The following is a 17,024-nucleotide window of genomic DNA, read 5'->3' as shown; positions in this document are numbered from 1 at the left end:
GAGGGGGAGGGGGAGGGGGAGGAGGGGACGGGTATATGCATACACAAAAAGTGCAATGCTCACCATCCGAGAGATGGACATGCTTGAAACTCGGACTCAGGGGGGAGGCGGGGGAAGGGCAACATACGTAATCTAAACATCTGTACCCCCATAATATGCTGAAATTAAAAAAAAAAAGAATCTAATCTGAGGTTGTGGACATGAGCAGTAAGCAGAAAATTAATGATGGGGGGTACTCCCTTGTCGGAATTTCCCTGCCTCTACTTTTGGGGTGATTCCAGCGCAGTTCCCCTGGACTATTGGCATAGTAGGATTGCAACGAAATGGGTTGGGGAAAAGAGCAACGGACTTGGGAGATCCCTGAAGGGTCGCAAGGATCTGTGTGAGGCTCTGTGACCTGCTCTCTTGATGCTTGCGCGCTGCCCTGGGAGTACCGAGATGCTCCAAAGCTCCAGCAGGCTTGAATAGCCTGATGGAAGATATGAAATTGAAAACACACAGCAATGACTGGGATACGCCTACTGGGATAGGCTGGCCTCTGTTGTGCGAGTCCGCCTGGCAATAGAGGCTCAACTGGCAGCAGGAAAGCAGGGTGCGCAAGTTGGTGGAGGAATTACAATTGGAAAGAGACATGCGCTCCACTGCCACTCTGTTAATTACCCACAAGGCTGGAAAAATGAAATGGGGATGAAGAATTCTACTGAGAGGCGCTAGGAAGCCCCCAGCTTCATTCCTGCCACCTGGGGAGCTTTGAGCGGCGGTGGCAGCAGCCTGGAGTCCCACCACTGGCTGTGGAAAGACAGAGGCAAAAAAGAAAAAAATAGGGAAAGAGGGGACGCCACACGCCCCGCTCTTGCCTCAAACTCGCTTGTGGCTCTGGGTGGCCGGTGGCGGTAGGAAGCGGTCCCGTCAGGCTGAGCGGAAACAGCTCGGGAGTCTGCATCAGCCGATGCCCGATGCCCCGGTGTGGACTGCAGGCTGGGCAGTGCAGTGCCGGAGGAGGGAGCAGTGGCTCCTGCAAGCAGAGAGCAGGGACTGCGGAACCCCCAGGGGTGGGCGCTGCCATCTCTTTACTCCCAGGATAGCAAGTAAAGATAACAGCTACTATTCAGGAATTGGAGAGGGTGGAGATTGCACATCCTGCACAGAGCCGGTACAACAGCCCGGTGTGGCCGGTACCAAAGCCTGACAGCACTTGAAGGATGCCTGTTGATTACTGGAGAACTTAATAAGGTGGCTCAGGCCATACATGATGCTGTCCCAAATGTGGCTCAAATATTGGAAACACTAACTACTCGTTTAGGTACATGGCATACTTTCCTGGATTTAGCAAAGCTTTCTTTAGTATACCCTTAGACCCCAAATCCCAGGACATGTTTGCATTCACCTGGGAGGGCCAACGATGGCCCTTTCAGGTGTTCCTCCAGTGGTACTACATAGTCCCAGTATCTGCCATGGTTTGGTGGCCAGAGACCTGGTCATTTTGATAATATGTTCTGTATTCACCAGGAGTGTTATATGGATGATATTTTGCTCACTTCTACACATTTGAGTCTTTTATAGAAGGCTACTGTTCCACAGTGAGCAGGTCTACACAACCCTACCCACAAAGTCTGAGGAAGGTGACAGGCCAAGGAAATAGTCTGGCTAATCTAGGGACTTAAAAACATTAGACATGTCTCTGTGGTGGTGCAAGGGAGACAAGACGGTGGATCCCTCGGCCATTACCTCCCAGACCCAGACTATATACCATAGGGAAGAAATGTGTAGGACAATTGAAGTCAACCCCTCTGAGAAAGGCAAGAATGCTATGTGAATCTGTCTAAGGGCAGGACTTAAAGTCAAGGTTGTTTTGACCTAAGGGCAGGTCTAGAGGCATTCCCCAAACAGAGGTTAATCAGAAGTCAACATGGTAGATTAACATCCAAAATGGAGTTGCTTTAGCCTCCACAACTACCCAAAAGTTTCTACAGCACCTGCAACCCAGAGGATGGGCCATCAACCCTCAGAAAGTCCAGAGGCACCATAAAATTCATGGGCTTGGTCTGGTCAAGTAAGATGGGTTTTGCAACAGCCATGACTGATAAGATACAGGCCTTTGTAGGTCTGCTAGGATATTGGAGGACCTTCATTCCCCACTTGGCCTAAGGTTTCAGGCCATCATAACGCCCTGATAAAGAAATGGGTACATTGGGACTAGGACACTAAAGAAGAATTGTTTACTAAGGCCTTAAGTGACAAAAGCACAAGCCCTGAAAAAAATGTCACCCCTAGGAAACTGTTTGAATTATATGTTTCTATGACTGAGGAAGGAATATGTTGAGCTCTCTGGGAGAGGGAGGGTAACCAACAAATGGCCACTGGCTTCCGGTCACAATTGTTCAGGGAGTGAGGGGGCCAGCGATGTTATAACCCGTTGGAAAAACAGTTCCTTGCGGTTTATCAGGTCCTCTTACAAACAAAGACCCTAACTAGAGATACATCATTGGAAATAAAAACAGCTTACTCTATTAAGGGTCGGGTGGATGGCCTATTTGCCAGACCTACATCAGCCATAGCACAAAACAGTACTCTGATTAGGTGATATGCAAATCTCCAGTAGACAGGGCACCTTATATCCAACCTTCTGTCTATAGAACTATAGGTCCTGTGGAAACCTGTACAGCATACTGTAAATTTAAAATCAGTCCCAATGCCACCCCAGAGAAACATCAACAAATAAAGGAAGGAGATGGGAACCTACCCAAGGATCTTTGGTACACAGATGGCTCCAGTGTGGGTCAGCCATGCAGGTGTACTGCCATGACTATTCAACCAGCCACAAAACCCATAAGGGTGGAATCTGGAATAGGGCATAGCAGCCAGTAGGCACAACTATGAGCTGTCTGGTTAGTGATTATGAAAAAGCCATACCCAGTAACTCTGTGTACTGATTCCTGAGCAGTCATGAAAGGGTTGACACTGTGGATAACTCAATAGAAAAAGGATCAATGGCCCATAAATGGAAGGCATTGTGGAAGGCAGAACAACAGGCAGGCATTTGTGACTGATTACAACAACCAGGGGCTGTTTTTCACCAACAAACATTCCTTAATGGAAATAAAGAAGCAGATACTCTGGCCTAAGCCTGGCCAGTGATAACCTCTGAAGAAGTAGACATAGCACATTGGATACATGAAAAGGGAGGTCATAGGGGGCTGCATGCTACTTGGAAACTGGCCCAACAAGCTGGCTTACCAGTGTTTAAACAAGAAATAGAAAAGACAATACAAAATTGCCCTGTCTGTTTCCAGGCCCATCCTTGGTAAGTGCCAGGGGCCACTGGAAACACTAAAAGAGGAGAGCCACTGATACATGGCAAAAGAGTATATTGACCCACTCCCTAAGAGTAAGGGATACCAATGTGTACTCACATGCGTAGACACTGTGAGTGGCCTCTTGCAAGTTTTTCCCAGTCAAAAAGCAAATCAGAGTCTGGCAACACTTGCAACTAAAGTATGGTACCACAAGAAAAATTACCAGTGATCAAGGAACACATTTCACAGGCTCCCTAATCCAAGATTTGGCAGAAAAGGAGGGCATTATATGGGAATTTCATCTGCCCTACAATCCACAGGGAGCAGGACATGTAGGGGGGAAAAATGGCCTTTTCAAGGAAAAAATTAAACTCTGGACAGGATTCCCCTCATTAAGAAATTGGACTTATCAACATTTAAGTGCACATATAAGAATAATACGTATTAGATGTTGGGCAGGGGGAGGGGGGAAAGGGGAGGAAGGGACAGGCATATGCACAAACAATGAGTGCAATGCGTACCTCCGGGGGAATGGACACACTTGAAGCTCGGACTTGCGGGGGAGGGAGGGTAAGGGCATCATACGTAACCTAATCATCTGTACCCCCATAATATGCTGAAATAAAAAAAAAAGAAATTGGACTGTGTTTTTAATGGAAGCTGTATGTGCTTAAATGAAGCTCCCTTTATGTGAGGAAAGTTAGGTTATGAATGTTTGGTAGATATGAAGAGTCTGGTGCAAGCCATGTGGGTGTGGAAAAAAGCAAATACTACTTTAATCCCTGAACTCAATTCCATATGGAATGTCCGGATTCTCCACTCACCTTGTCCCATAATACCTGGTCAGGGAACCTCGAGATGGGACCTGGGGTGGAGAGTGTCACTTGGCTTGATTGGTATCCTTCTTTCCCTAAAGCAGGAAGCCACCACCACCCTGGACCTGACCCCCACTCTCCTTTTCATTGAAGGTCCTGAAAAGACACATTGGCACTGTACAGACGGTGCCCCCATACCGATGGGCACTGAAGTGGCACTAGTGTGGTGGATTTCATCAAGCCCTATCACTGTGGAGTCGACAACTCCTCCCAAACTGGGACAGAAGGTCTGGTATAGCCCTCCTGGGAAGATTATTGCAGTGGGGTAGGGGAGGTCTAATGCCAGTTTTATTATACAGGAGGGGCAGGAGACCCCCTATGTGTTTCTAATAAATTTTTATCTTTTCACTGTTGCCTTGAGCTGCCTTCTCCTTTACTATTATATCATTCCCACTGGCACTTAGATATCATCGAAGAATGTTTTCCTGGCCTGGGCCCATCACACAGCCCATACGCAAGGCTGATCAAACTGCTGGGTGTGTGGTCTTATGCCCTTGAGTAACCAAGGAGGAACTCCATGGTGAACTAAGACACTACTGGGTGAAGACTAGATATCTGTACAAATCTGAATAACTGAACAAATGTATGGAAATGGATACCTTAGATACCTTTGACATCACACTGACAAACGTGAGTGATTGGGATGTAACAGAGAGCAACCCTGGACACAATGTAAGTTTTTCCCTAAACATGTCCAAGAGGGAGGCAGCCATCAAAGCCAGAACTGCCCTGAAGAGCACCACATCCTGGCAATGGGGATCATACTGGCAAATGTGGGATGGCTCATTCCTATAGCAGGGATCTGTTGGGAACAAAATAATCTCTCTAAAGACACTCAGGTAAACAATACTAGGTACCTAGAATTCCTCCCAAATGCCCAATGCCAACATGCCATTATACTTAATGACACAGCTTGGTTTGTCACAGACTGGTCTTCAGGCCAGTAATATATTGTATTGCTCCAAATGGCAACAGTGGCTCTGTGGTACTAACCTCTGGTCCTGGCTTCCTCTGATGTGGCTTGGATGGTGCACCCTTGGCTTCCTGTGGGTGTACTTCAAAATCTCTGACACCATTCCTATCCCCCTCAGTGAGCCCATCTGGAGGGGTCAGTGGAGTAGGTCTGGTTTTTCTTGGTGGGATTACTTATTGACCATATTTTTGCCTCTAGGAGCTTCTATTGATATCATGTAGAAGATGGAAACCCTTCAGAGATTTGTCTCCATATCTTTGAATGACACGAAGCATAGTTTGGAGGCCTTGAACATTGAAACAACTACTATGAGGAAAGTAGTCCCACAGAACCAAGTGGCTCTAGACATGCTAACAGCTAGGCAAGGGAGAACCTGTACCCTTTTAAAAACTAAATGTTGTGTATATATCTCAGACAGAGAAGTTAATCAATTACTGCTTAATTCACAAAAGCAATTGCAGCTAATTGATCACATGGGGGATGACTCCTGGTGGTCTACAATAACATCACGGTTTCCAGGACGGTGGAAATCTCTGCTAGTAATCCTTTCGGGAATTGTAATTTTTGGGTCTTGTCATATGCACCTGTATTTACTGTTGGTGTGGGTTTTGTTTGTAGTGTTTCATAAAGTTTGGGAAAAGGACCTTGAGGCAATCCCACTCTTTCCTGTAACTCAGGGAACATCTCCGAAGAAATGGGTGTGAGATTGTAAAAGCCAGTCAGGGGGGTGGATTGTAGGGTCCCCCAGTTCCCTCTGCTTTCTTTCTGTAAACTGACCAAAAATCATAAAGTATCTTGATCACTCTGTGACCCAACCCAGTTGTAGGATTTTACCAGCAGGTTTGAACCCAAACCAGAGCCTTGAACATTCCCAGGCACTGATAAAGTTATCTAGGTTATTGTCCAAAACACTGAAACTATCCTAGCTCTGAGCCAAATTCCATAAACCCTCATATAAACTCCATACTCTGACCCCATTTCTGAGGACACAACTGGGTAGAACACCTTTTTTCTCTCACTGTGTGTGTAGGGGGGAGGAGGGGGATACTGCTGCAGCACTCTAGGTAAGTAATAAATGCCATGGACTGATCACCCTGGCATTTAATGCTTCTTTCTTTGGAAGTCCAGCCAACGAAATGAAACTGTGTATCTAATAGAACTACCTTTTTTTTTTTCCTTTTTTTTTTTATTTCAGCATATTATGGGGTACAGATGTTTAGGTTACGTGTGTTGCCCTTGGTTCCCCTCCCCCCAAGTCCGTGTTTCAAATATGTCCATCCTTCGGGTAGTGCGCATTGCACTCCTTGTGTATACAAATACCCGTCCCCTCCACCCTCCTCCCCCCTCCTACCACCGCCCTCCCCCTTCCCCAGCATCCAATAGATGTTGTCCTGATATGTGCTTTTATGTGTTGATTAGTTAATACCAATTTGATGGTGAGTACAAATGGATCCCGTTCTTTTGCTCTTGTGGTGCCCCACTTTGGATAATGGGCTTAAGTTTAATCCAGGAAAATGTAAGTGGTGCTAGATCACTGTCATTTCTTATAATTGAGTAATATTCCATTGTAAACAAATACCAAATTTTGATAATCCACTCATGGATTGACGGGCATTTGGGTTGTTTCTACATTCTTGCAATAGTGAATTGTGCTGCCATAAACATTCGGGTGCAGATGTCCTTATCGTAGAATGTTTTGTACTCTTTTGGGTAGATGCCTAATAGTGCTATTGCTGGATCGAATGGTATTTCTATTTTTAGCTCTCTGAGGTATCTCCAAATTCTTTTCCACAGAGGTTGCACTAATTTGCAGTCCCACCAGCAGTGTAGAAGAGTTCCTGTCTCTCCACATCCTCGCCAACATTTGTTGTTTTGTGTTTTTTTGATAGAGGCCAATCTCACCGGGGTTAGGTGATACCTCATTGTGGTTTTGATTTGCATTTCTCTAATGATTAGAGATGTTGAGCATTTCTTTATATGTTTGCTGGCCATTATTCTGTCTTCTTTTGAAAAGTTTCTGTTCATTTCGCTTGCCCATTTGTTGATGGGGTTGTTTGATTTTTTCTTGTTGATTTTTTTGAGTTCTAGATAGATTCTGGTTATCAGCCCTTTATCAGATGTGTAGAGAGAAAATATTTTTTCCCATTCTGTGGGCTCTCTATTCACTCTAATGATAGTTTCCTTGGCAGTGCAGAAGCTTTTTAATTTGATTAGATCCCACTTATTTATTTTTGTTGCTGCGGCGATTGCTTTGGGGGTCTTCTTCAAGAATTCCTTACCTAGGCTGATGTCTGAAAGGGTCTTCCCAACATCTTCATTTAGAATTCTTAAGGTTTCATGCCTTAGGTTTAAGTCTGTTATCCACCTTGAATTGATTTTTGTGAGAGGTGAGAGGTAGGGGTCTAGTTTCAGTCTTCTGCATGTAGCTATCCAGTTTTCCCAGCACCATTTATTGAAAAGAGATTCTTTTCCCCAGTGTATGTTTTTGTCAGCTTTGTCAAAGATTAGATTACCATATCAAAATCCCATTATCATTCTTCACAGATCTGGAAAAAATAATTCTATGCTTTGTATGGAACCAGAAAAGACCTCGTATAGCCAAAGCAATACTAAGTAAAAAGAACAAACTGGGAGGTATCAGTTTACCTGACTTCAAGCTGTACTACCAGGCTGTAGTGATTAACACAGTTTGGTACTGGTACAAAAATAGAGACATTGACCTCTGGAACAGGACTGAGAATCCAGAGATAGAACTACCTTTTTAAGAAACAAACAAAATTTGTGATGGTGAATACCTGGGATGAGAGAAAGTAAGGAGAGGAACTGGAAAAAGAGTAGTAATAAATGTAGATTATCATCAGTTCTTACAGATTGGGTAATGGATTCAAAAATATTTGTGCTTTAGGGCCACACATAGACCAATGACAGCCAGGGATTATAATTAATACCATTTTGTTTATCTTCATTCCACTGGGGGTGGGATGATGAATCAAGGCCTTGGAAAAAGGCTGTCTGGGAATGCAGGAAGGTTTTGCGGAGGAGGTGAAGTTTGAGCTGCACTCCTGCCATGTGGGCTTCAATTTTATCGCCTGAGATTGAAGTAGAGACCGAGGCCACATGGACACAGCAGAGACAAGTTTATACTCTAAAAGTTGTCAAAATCAAAATGGAGTCACTAGTGTTTTTTTAAAAAACAAACAAAAACCTTAACAGAGCCAGGCAGGGCTATAGAGACTTCTCAGGCTTATAGGCCTGATAACAAAACACTATTACAAAACAGAGACTATTACAAAACACTCTGCGAAAACCACAACCTTGTGCAAAGGTCATGTAATCTTATACAAAAAGACTTCTGCAAGGACACCTGCCCAGCAACTGCCTGTCCAACCTCAGAATGGCGTCACTCTTACAATTAATCTTTGTAGTCAAGGATAATCATTTCAAAACAATTTTGTAATCCTCCTCATTTTTCCTTTAAAAACCTTCCTCTTCCTTTATCTCCCTGAATACAGATAGTCTACCATGGCAAGTGTGTTCCCAATGCCCTATTGTCGAATAAACATCATTTTCTTTTAGAAAGCCTCTCTGTTCGTTATTTAGGTTGACACCTACTACAATGGAGAAAAAAGACATCTCCTCCCTAAGGCTCAGAGAACTTCAAGACTGACGAAAACGCCTAGGACGCAAATCTAAACGCCTGACCCAGAAGGCTTCTGGGAATCGTAGTCCAAATCCAGCCTATCTGCTGCGCATACTCACAAGTTCCTGTGGACGGAATTCTTGAAGGGTGGTGCAGCTCCGTCCTTCCACCGGAAGTGTCCAATCGGAACCAGCCTTGTGGGAGAGGTGAGTCCGGACCTGGTGTCCGGACCTGTGTCCCCCTGCAAACATCCAGTCCCTTTCATGTTCCTTTTGGGATTATAGCAGCCTCGGGGCGACCAGACCCTAGACCTCAGAGGATTCCCGGAGAAAGATGGAGCCAGTTTGGACGTTGGGAGGACGCGCGCACTGGTGTATTTCGTGAGGGTTTGGCGGTCTCCATAGTTACCTCCGTCGCGCGTGACGTCGTAGTGAAAGGCTGAAAGGGCGTGTTTGGGGGGGCGACTTACTAACTTTGAATCTGGGGTCACTGGTAAGAGGAGTAAACACATCTAGCTGGGTGGAACAGGGAAAGATAGTAGAAGTCTATGATCTGCTGTCTGCCAAAAGAAACTGCCGCAGGAGCCACCCCCAATCGCCTGTCTCTTGCGAGGAGTAACCGCCCTTTTGCAGGAAAAGTGGGGACAACCCTGGCCTCTTAAAATGTATTCACACAGTGGTGTTTCCTGTTTGCCTGGGATGCAGGGAAGCCAACACTAACCTTGTGCCCTCCTTCTAGAATGAGAGAGAAACGGCAAAGTAGGCATTTATAAGACTGTGGAAAATGTCTCAATGCGAGAAACACAAGGAGGTACTGTGGGAGCCTTCTCCAACATGGACTTTGAAGCCTCTGCTCTGCTCTGTGGTCTCTACTGGATTTCCTCTGACTCCCCTCCCTCCACCAACAAAACTCTCACTCCCATCTTCCCCTCCCCCAACGTGCACACCAAGGACCTATTCATCCATTAGGAGCCCTGTTCCTCTACCTTTCTCATCATGATTAATTACCCCTTCCTCTCTGTTCTCACAGGATTTGTTTACACATCCGCTTAGCCATTTTTGTAACTGTCTCTCAACACAATAATTGTAAAGTACTGGATGCTCAAATATTTATTAGCTTGAAGTTAGTAAGCCTTCAGGAGGGATATATCAAATCCTTGAGAACTAGATAATTCCATCTGGAGTTGCAGAATCAGTTTTAAATGGATGAAAAGTGATGAAACACAAGGAGATAGGAGTGTCTGTCATCTGAGGAGATAACATGTTATAGAACCAGCTACTTAGCATGATAATTGAAGTTTAGTTCGTATTATATAGGCTCCTTCACTTTCCATCTTCCTATGCTAAATGAGATAATACTCATAAAGCATTAGGATACTGCTTGGTAAGCACTTGATTAGCACATCTAGGAAACATAATGGGAAGTGAAATTAGACTAGACCACTACATCAAAGTGACCCAGTAAAGTATTAGGGATTGAGACTATCCGGTTAATATACCATAGAACTAACCCCTTGTCTTCCCTTTATCACTGATAAATTTTGTTCCTACTTATACTCTCAAACTGTATGTTTTCGAAGGTTTAGTATGAGCCTGTGATATTCATTTCCATGCTCTTGGAGAATTAATCCTGATATATATCTTCAACTATCCTTTTCATGGATCTTATCCAGATCTGTGTTCCCAGTCCGAGCTCCTTTCCATTATTAAAATCTCATAGTATCTGTTGGAAATATTTTTCCAAGTAGATATCTTATAATCATCTTAGATACAGAAGATCCAAAACAGAAGTCATCTCAAACTTTCCTGATGTCCTCTTCCATTCAATGAATCAACAAATATTGAGCCTTAAGAACAAATATTAATAATGCATGGTCCTTAACCTCATGGAACAGCAGTCAGTTGATGAAAAAAAAAACACCCTAATAACTTAAAATAATGCAAGGCAGTATATGTTGTATTAACAGATGTATGTGTTAGGAATTGTAGGAACTCAGACTAGAGCTGAGGAATTTCTTATCAGAGGTAGTAGAATTCTTAATCACTCCGGTTATCATACCCTGCAAGCTGTTTTCACCGTCAATTTGCTGCTCATTTCCACTTCTCAACTCTTCTCCTATCCTCTCCTTTCTGAATCGTTCTTTCTTTATTGTCCAATTTAAGCCCCACCACCTCTAAGAAGTACTTGCTACTATTCAGTCTCTTCCTACCTCAGAACTATTAGGATATTCAGTGTCTCCACCATACATCTCATTTAGAACTTCAACACTGAACATTAACCAAGCATTTACAATGTATGTGTCATGTGAAACATGTTTTTTCATTTAAATGTTTTATGTCATTTCTTCCCAACTAGTTTGTAAACTCAAACTTTTTTTTTCAAATACCTTAAACTACGTATCAGAATACAGATTTTTCCAGGTATACACCATACTGACCAAGTTACTGTCTCCAGGAGCAGGGCCCAAGTCAGGAACTTCAGGGGCAGGGCCCAAGAATCTGTTTCTTAACAAAGTTTTCATATGCTGATTAGGCAGCAAGTCCAGTCTTGCACTCAAACTTTCTTGCACCACTGCTGTACAACTTCTATCCCAATGCTTTGCTTGTGCTAAGATTCTTAATAAAGTATATGTCAGTATATCAGTTAGTAGTCAACTTAGTGAAATGTTTAGTAAAAGAACCTGAAGGTTTTATATTTGCATTTTGCTTTTGGTCTCTATGGCTTCACCTATAAATCCTCTATTCTGGTTTTCAGATCAAAAACCAGACTGACCATTCCCACAGACTGATAATATTGGATGAACTGATAAATTCAAGAACAAGACTCACAGAAGACTAATAAGCAAATCATGGCGCTGATTTATTTTATTTTATTGGTGAGATGAGGGGCCTCAATGGCCAAAACATGGACTGAGCCATGAAACTAGAAAGGCTGAGAAGGAACTTATGGGACAAGAGGAAACCTGCTGAGACTTTTGGGGAAAGAACCAGTTACGCTGCTTGAAATTAATCGCTGGCTCTCAAGAAAAGTTGGCCTCTTTTATTATTTAAGAGACATGTAAGTAATCCTATTTCCAAATTCTGAATATATAACAATCCAAGCCTGTGTTTCCCTCACACTTGTATGAGTACAGTAGCCTCTATCTTTTCATATTGCTGTCCACCCTAGAAATGAAGACCATGTTCATCTCCACAGTATTCAGCAGGTCATTATGCTCAGAAGTTTTCATTGGCTCCTCAGTGCCCAAAATATAAACTCTAAATTCATGAACTTGACATTTGACGTTTCTTACAATTTGACATTTCTACGGTATGGCTCCAACCTTTGCCTCTGTAATTTTCTTATACAAACCTACTAAACTTTTTGCTTTCCTACTTGTGTTCCTATCCTTAACCAATTGTTCAAACTGTTTCCCTGTTTGTAATCTCCTATTTCTTTCTCTCCCATGTCCCAGTCAAATCTTATCCATTCTTCAGAATTTTGTTTTTTAATTAAGCTTTCCCTGACCATTGCAACCAACTATACTTTTCCCTTCTCCTATTTTATGAAGCACTTATATCATTTTTCTCTTTTGGTCCTTATTTTCTGTATAACTTATAAAATGTAATCACGTATGGCTTGTTAATATTTAGTATTACATTTAAGCTTAATATTTCTGATTTAAGCTGCCTTATTTTTAAATTTAAATTTTAAGCTGTGTTGAAGTAGAAATAACCTTACAGTTGTATTCCACAGAGCATGTATGTCCGTGCTTTTACATACAATAAATGCCCAGTAAATTTTTGTGTAATGGAGAATGATGATGTCTGTGATGTAGTCTTTCATCTTCCTAGACAGTAACAATAATTTTTGATCCTTCAGGAGAGCTCTTCAATCTAAAGAAGACCCTTCCCAAAACAGAAGTGGGTTTTCTGATAATATAGTCTATCCAGAGATGGCTACAGAATCAAAGAAAGCTGCAGCTCAGAACTTTCCAGAGGATAAAGATCTTCTGATAGTGAAGATAGAAGAGGAAGAGATTATCTGGAGACAGGGCACTTGCATACAGAGAAGTGATCCCCTCAGGCAGGAGCTCTGCGGGCAACTTTTTAGGCAGTTCTGCTGCCAAGATTCCCTGGGAGGCACTGAGCCGGCTCCAGGAGCTTTGCTGTCAGTGGCCGAAGCCAGAGATCCATACCAAGAAGCAGATCATGGAGCTGCTGGTGCTGGAGCAGTTCTTGAGCATCCTGCCAGGGGATCTGCAGGCCTGGGTGCGTGAACATTACCCAGAGAGTGGAGAGGAGGCAGTGACCATACTGGAAGATTTAGAGAGAGGCACTGATGAAGCAATACACCAGGTATGTAGGGGATATCTAAGACCTCTGTAATGGATGGAGTCCCACAGTGGGAGGAGAGGACCTGAGATTAAGTATTTAGTGAGACTTGCAGGAGCTGTTGGTTCAGTGTGCATTTATGTCTCCTTTCCTGTCTGTTTGGTACCACACTACATTTTACAGTTGATTTAGACTTGATTCTTCCTTCCCTGGTTTTGTATTCATACAGGACAGGAAGTTCTCTTAGTTATTAGAAGATGTTTAACTCCAACAAGGGTTGTCTCATAAGCCCAAATGTACTTTATTTTTTTCAGGTTCCAGCCCATGAACATGGACAAGAAATATTGAGGACAAAGGAGTCACCTCCTGGACCAGCATTTAGTGTCCAATTCAGGCCAGAGGAGATCAAGGCCCATTATGGTTCTCTAGAACCTCAGCTCCTGTTGGACTGTGGTAAGCAGCAGAATGCCATGTGGTGTGTGTCACTGAAGAAGCAGGAGAGTGAATCTGCCTCCTCAAACTAGTTTTGGTAAATCTGGGTGGTCCTTTCCCTCATTATCCAATGAAAAGTAGAGAATGTGTTTTCCTATGAGTCTTTGACCAATTTGGAGGGGAAAGATAATTCTGTTCCTTATCCAGAATATTTACAAACACAGGATATTTTTATGATGTGACAAAATTAAGGGAAATAAAAATGAATGAGTTGAGAAAATGTCACGGAGAAAAGAAGCAAAGAGGAAGAAACACATGGACAGAAACAAAAATGAAACATGTTATAGAGAAGTACATATAATGATAGAGAAAGAGGCAGATACATGATGATATACTTAGAAATAGAATATAATTTGCATTTACATAGACTATGATCCATATGTTGCCTTTTATATTGTATTCTTGATCTTATAAAGCTTTTTTATGTTTTTATGTAAAGTTAGCCATTCTTCTAGAGACCAGCTCCATAGAATACTCATCTGTGTTCTAAAATTCATCTATTTAAAAGGTTCATAGATGAAATATCACTTTAGGTATGAATGGTCCTAATAATAAACCCAAGTATAAGTTACTGTTAAGTTTTTATAAATTACCACATACTCCACCTTCAGGTTTATTCTGGAAATATCTCCATCTACCCCATATAAAATTGTAAATTTCCCTTACCCCAAGACCAATACTCCCTAACCCACTACCCTAGCATATTCTAGACAAAGGAAATCCTATAACAAAGAGGGGTTGCTTGGCTTCAGCATAGTATAGAGTCATGAGCACAGTATAGAGTCATGAGCTAGAAGGTAGGATTTGTGCAGACTAGATCATAAATGGCTCCTAGAGACCACGCTGGGGAATTTAGACTTGTTGTGGAAGAAATGAGATTAAAGATTTCTGAGTAGGGTGTAGAAGGATGACAATGTTTAATGACACTTAGACTGGTAAGGATAATTAGGAAGAAGAAAAGCACAAATGTATAACAGCAAGGAGGTAGTTACAGTTATCTGGACAGGAAGTAGTGAGGTTCCAGACTATGGTGATGATAGCAGAAATGTAACAGAAGGGATGTATAGCAGAAAATGATGACAGAACTTAGAAGATTGATTAACCATGAAATATGAAGAAAAAAATGGGTGATGGATGGAGGTTTTCTCACAAAAACCTCAGAGTCATTTATAGCTTTACTTTTCTCTCCTGTGTCCTCATCTGGTTTTCTTTGAGGTGGTACCTCTGTTTTTCCCTCTAAGCCTAATACTAGAAATGTATTATAGACCCGAAGTTCCCAAGATCCTCCTTGGTCACATTGTATAGTTCTTTCTCTTTACTTTGTCTCCCCCTTTCCAATTCTTGCTGCCGATGATCCTTCTCCCAGTCTTTTCTATTTTATATATACATCTTCAAATATCTGTTTCCTCTCTCTGCCAACCACTGCATGCATTACTTGCCTTTACCAATTACTTCCTTTTGTTTGTGGCCTTGTCCCTCACTCCTCTATGAAAAGCTACATATTTATTTTTTATTTTTCATTTATTTATTTATTTTTATTTTTTTAAAAAGAGACACGGTCTCACTATGTGCCCAGGCTGGAGTGCAGTCGCTATTCACAAGTGCGATCCCACTACTGATCAGCACAGGAGTTTTGACCTGCTCCGTTTCTGACCTGGGATGGTTCACCCCTCCTTAGGCAATCTGGTGGTACCCTGCTCCTGGGAGGTCACCATATTGATGCGTAACTTAGTGCAAACTCTCGATCCGTATAGTGCACTACAGTCCAGAACTCCTGGACTCAAGTGATCCTCCTGCCTCAGCCTCCCAAGTGGCTGGGACTACAGGCGCACACCACCGCATCTGGCAATCTTTTATTTTTTTGAGACAGAGTCTTGATCTGTTGCCCAGGCTAGAGTGTCATGGCATCAACCTAGCTCACAGCAACTTCCAACTCCTGAGCTCAAGCCATCCTCCTGCCTTAGCCTCCCGAGTAGTGGGACTATAGGTGCACACCACCACACCTGGCTAATTTTTTCTATTTTTAGTAGAGACAGGGGTCTCACTCTTGCTCAGGCTGGTCTCAAACTCCTGAGCTGAAGCGATCCTCCCACCTCGGCCTCCCAGAGTGCTAGGATTACAGGCATAAGCCACTGCGCCTGGCCAAAAAAAGCCACATGTTTAAAGTGGCCAAATGAAGTATCAATTTGTAACTATCTTGAGCATGCCTCCAAATTTTCTTTTCTTCCATCAGGTGATATTTACTTCTTTTTTCATTATTTTAGGTGATGAGAGTGAAAACAATGGATCCATGCCAAAGCTGGACATTTATGAAAAAACAGAATCTCAGAGAAGAATCTCAGGAAGAATCTCAGGATATGTGTCAGAAGGATCTGATGAGCCACAAGACATCTGTAAGTCTGCAGACCGAGTAAAGAAGCAATGGGAAAAAGAACCAGGGGAGTCTCAGAGACCATCATCTGCCCAAGATGGAGGTTTTGGTAAAATCCTCAACCACAAAAATACACTCACAGATGAAATGATGAGCCATGATGGATGTGAGAGGAGCTTAAATCTGAGCTCAAATGAATTCACACATCAGAAATCTTGTAAACATGGTACCTATGAACAGAGCTTCAAATGGAATTCGGATTTTATTAACCATCAAAGAATTTATGCTGGAGAAAAATTCACCAATATGGAAAATCTTTCAAGAGCCCAGTACTTATTAAACATGCAGCAATTTTCAGGGGAGAGAAAACTCATCAGTGTAATGAGTGTGGGAAAGCTTTTAGGCACAGCTCAAAGCTTGTTAGGCATCAGAGAATCCACACTGGAGAGAGACCCTATGAATGTGATGAGTGTGGGAAAGGCTTTGCAGGAAGCTTAGATCTTTAAAATTAGACATCAGTGAATTCACACTGGGGAAAGACCCTTTGGATGCAAAGAATGTGGGAGAGCATTCAGTCTGAACTCACATCTTATCCTGCATCAGAGAATTCACACCAGAGAGAAACCCTATAAATGTAGTGAATGTGGGAAAACCTTCCACGTAAACTCACACCTTATCTGACACCTGAGAATCCACACTGGAGAGAAACCCTATGAATTCAGTGAGTGTGGGAGAGCTTTCAGTCAGAGCTCACACCTTAGTCAACATCAGAGAATTCACATGAGGGAAAACCTGTTAATGTAAGGAATTTAAATTCATATGGAAATGCTGAGGAAATAGCAAAACATGAAAAAAAGTCAAATAAAAAATAAATATTCTGTGAGATGAAAGACTGAAATACCAGTGCCTTTTTTCTCTCTCTCATTCTCAGGATTGTCGTTTTATGTATGGTTTTCATTTCTGTGTATGTGCTTTCTGTGATATTGGGGCTGTGCCTCTTCTTTCATTGACTGCTAAGGTCAAACCAAAGAGCAGCATTTGGAGGAGACTAATAAATGGGTTAG

At 42.6% G+C, this 17,024-nt stretch overlaps 1 protein-coding gene across 1 annotated transcript; it reads left to right on the top strand.

Moving 5' to 3' along the window:
- Positions 1-8,964: 8,964 nt before the first annotated feature.
- On the top strand, positions 8,965-16,764 carry ZNF165 (zinc finger protein 165). Its single transcript, XM_012664349.1, is given in 7 exon segments — positions 8,965-8,990; positions 12,719-12,894; positions 12,896-13,121; positions 13,412-13,550; positions 15,854-16,255; positions 16,258-16,466; positions 16,468-16,764. Coding segments are annotated over 6 exon segments (1,449 nt in total). The 5' UTR covers positions 8,965-8,990.
- Positions 16,765-17,024: the final 260 nt, after the last annotated feature.

This window comes from Propithecus coquereli, unplaced genomic scaffold (genome assembly GCF_000956105.1).
Source record: "Propithecus coquereli isolate 6110/MARCELLA unplaced genomic scaffold, Pcoq_1.0 Scaffold882, whole genome shotgun sequence".
NCBI lineage: Eukaryota > Metazoa > Chordata > Mammalia > Primates > Indriidae > Propithecus > Propithecus coquereli.
The sequence above is the reverse complement of the archived record's forward strand: the minus strand, read 5'-3'. Positions and strand labels throughout refer to the sequence as shown.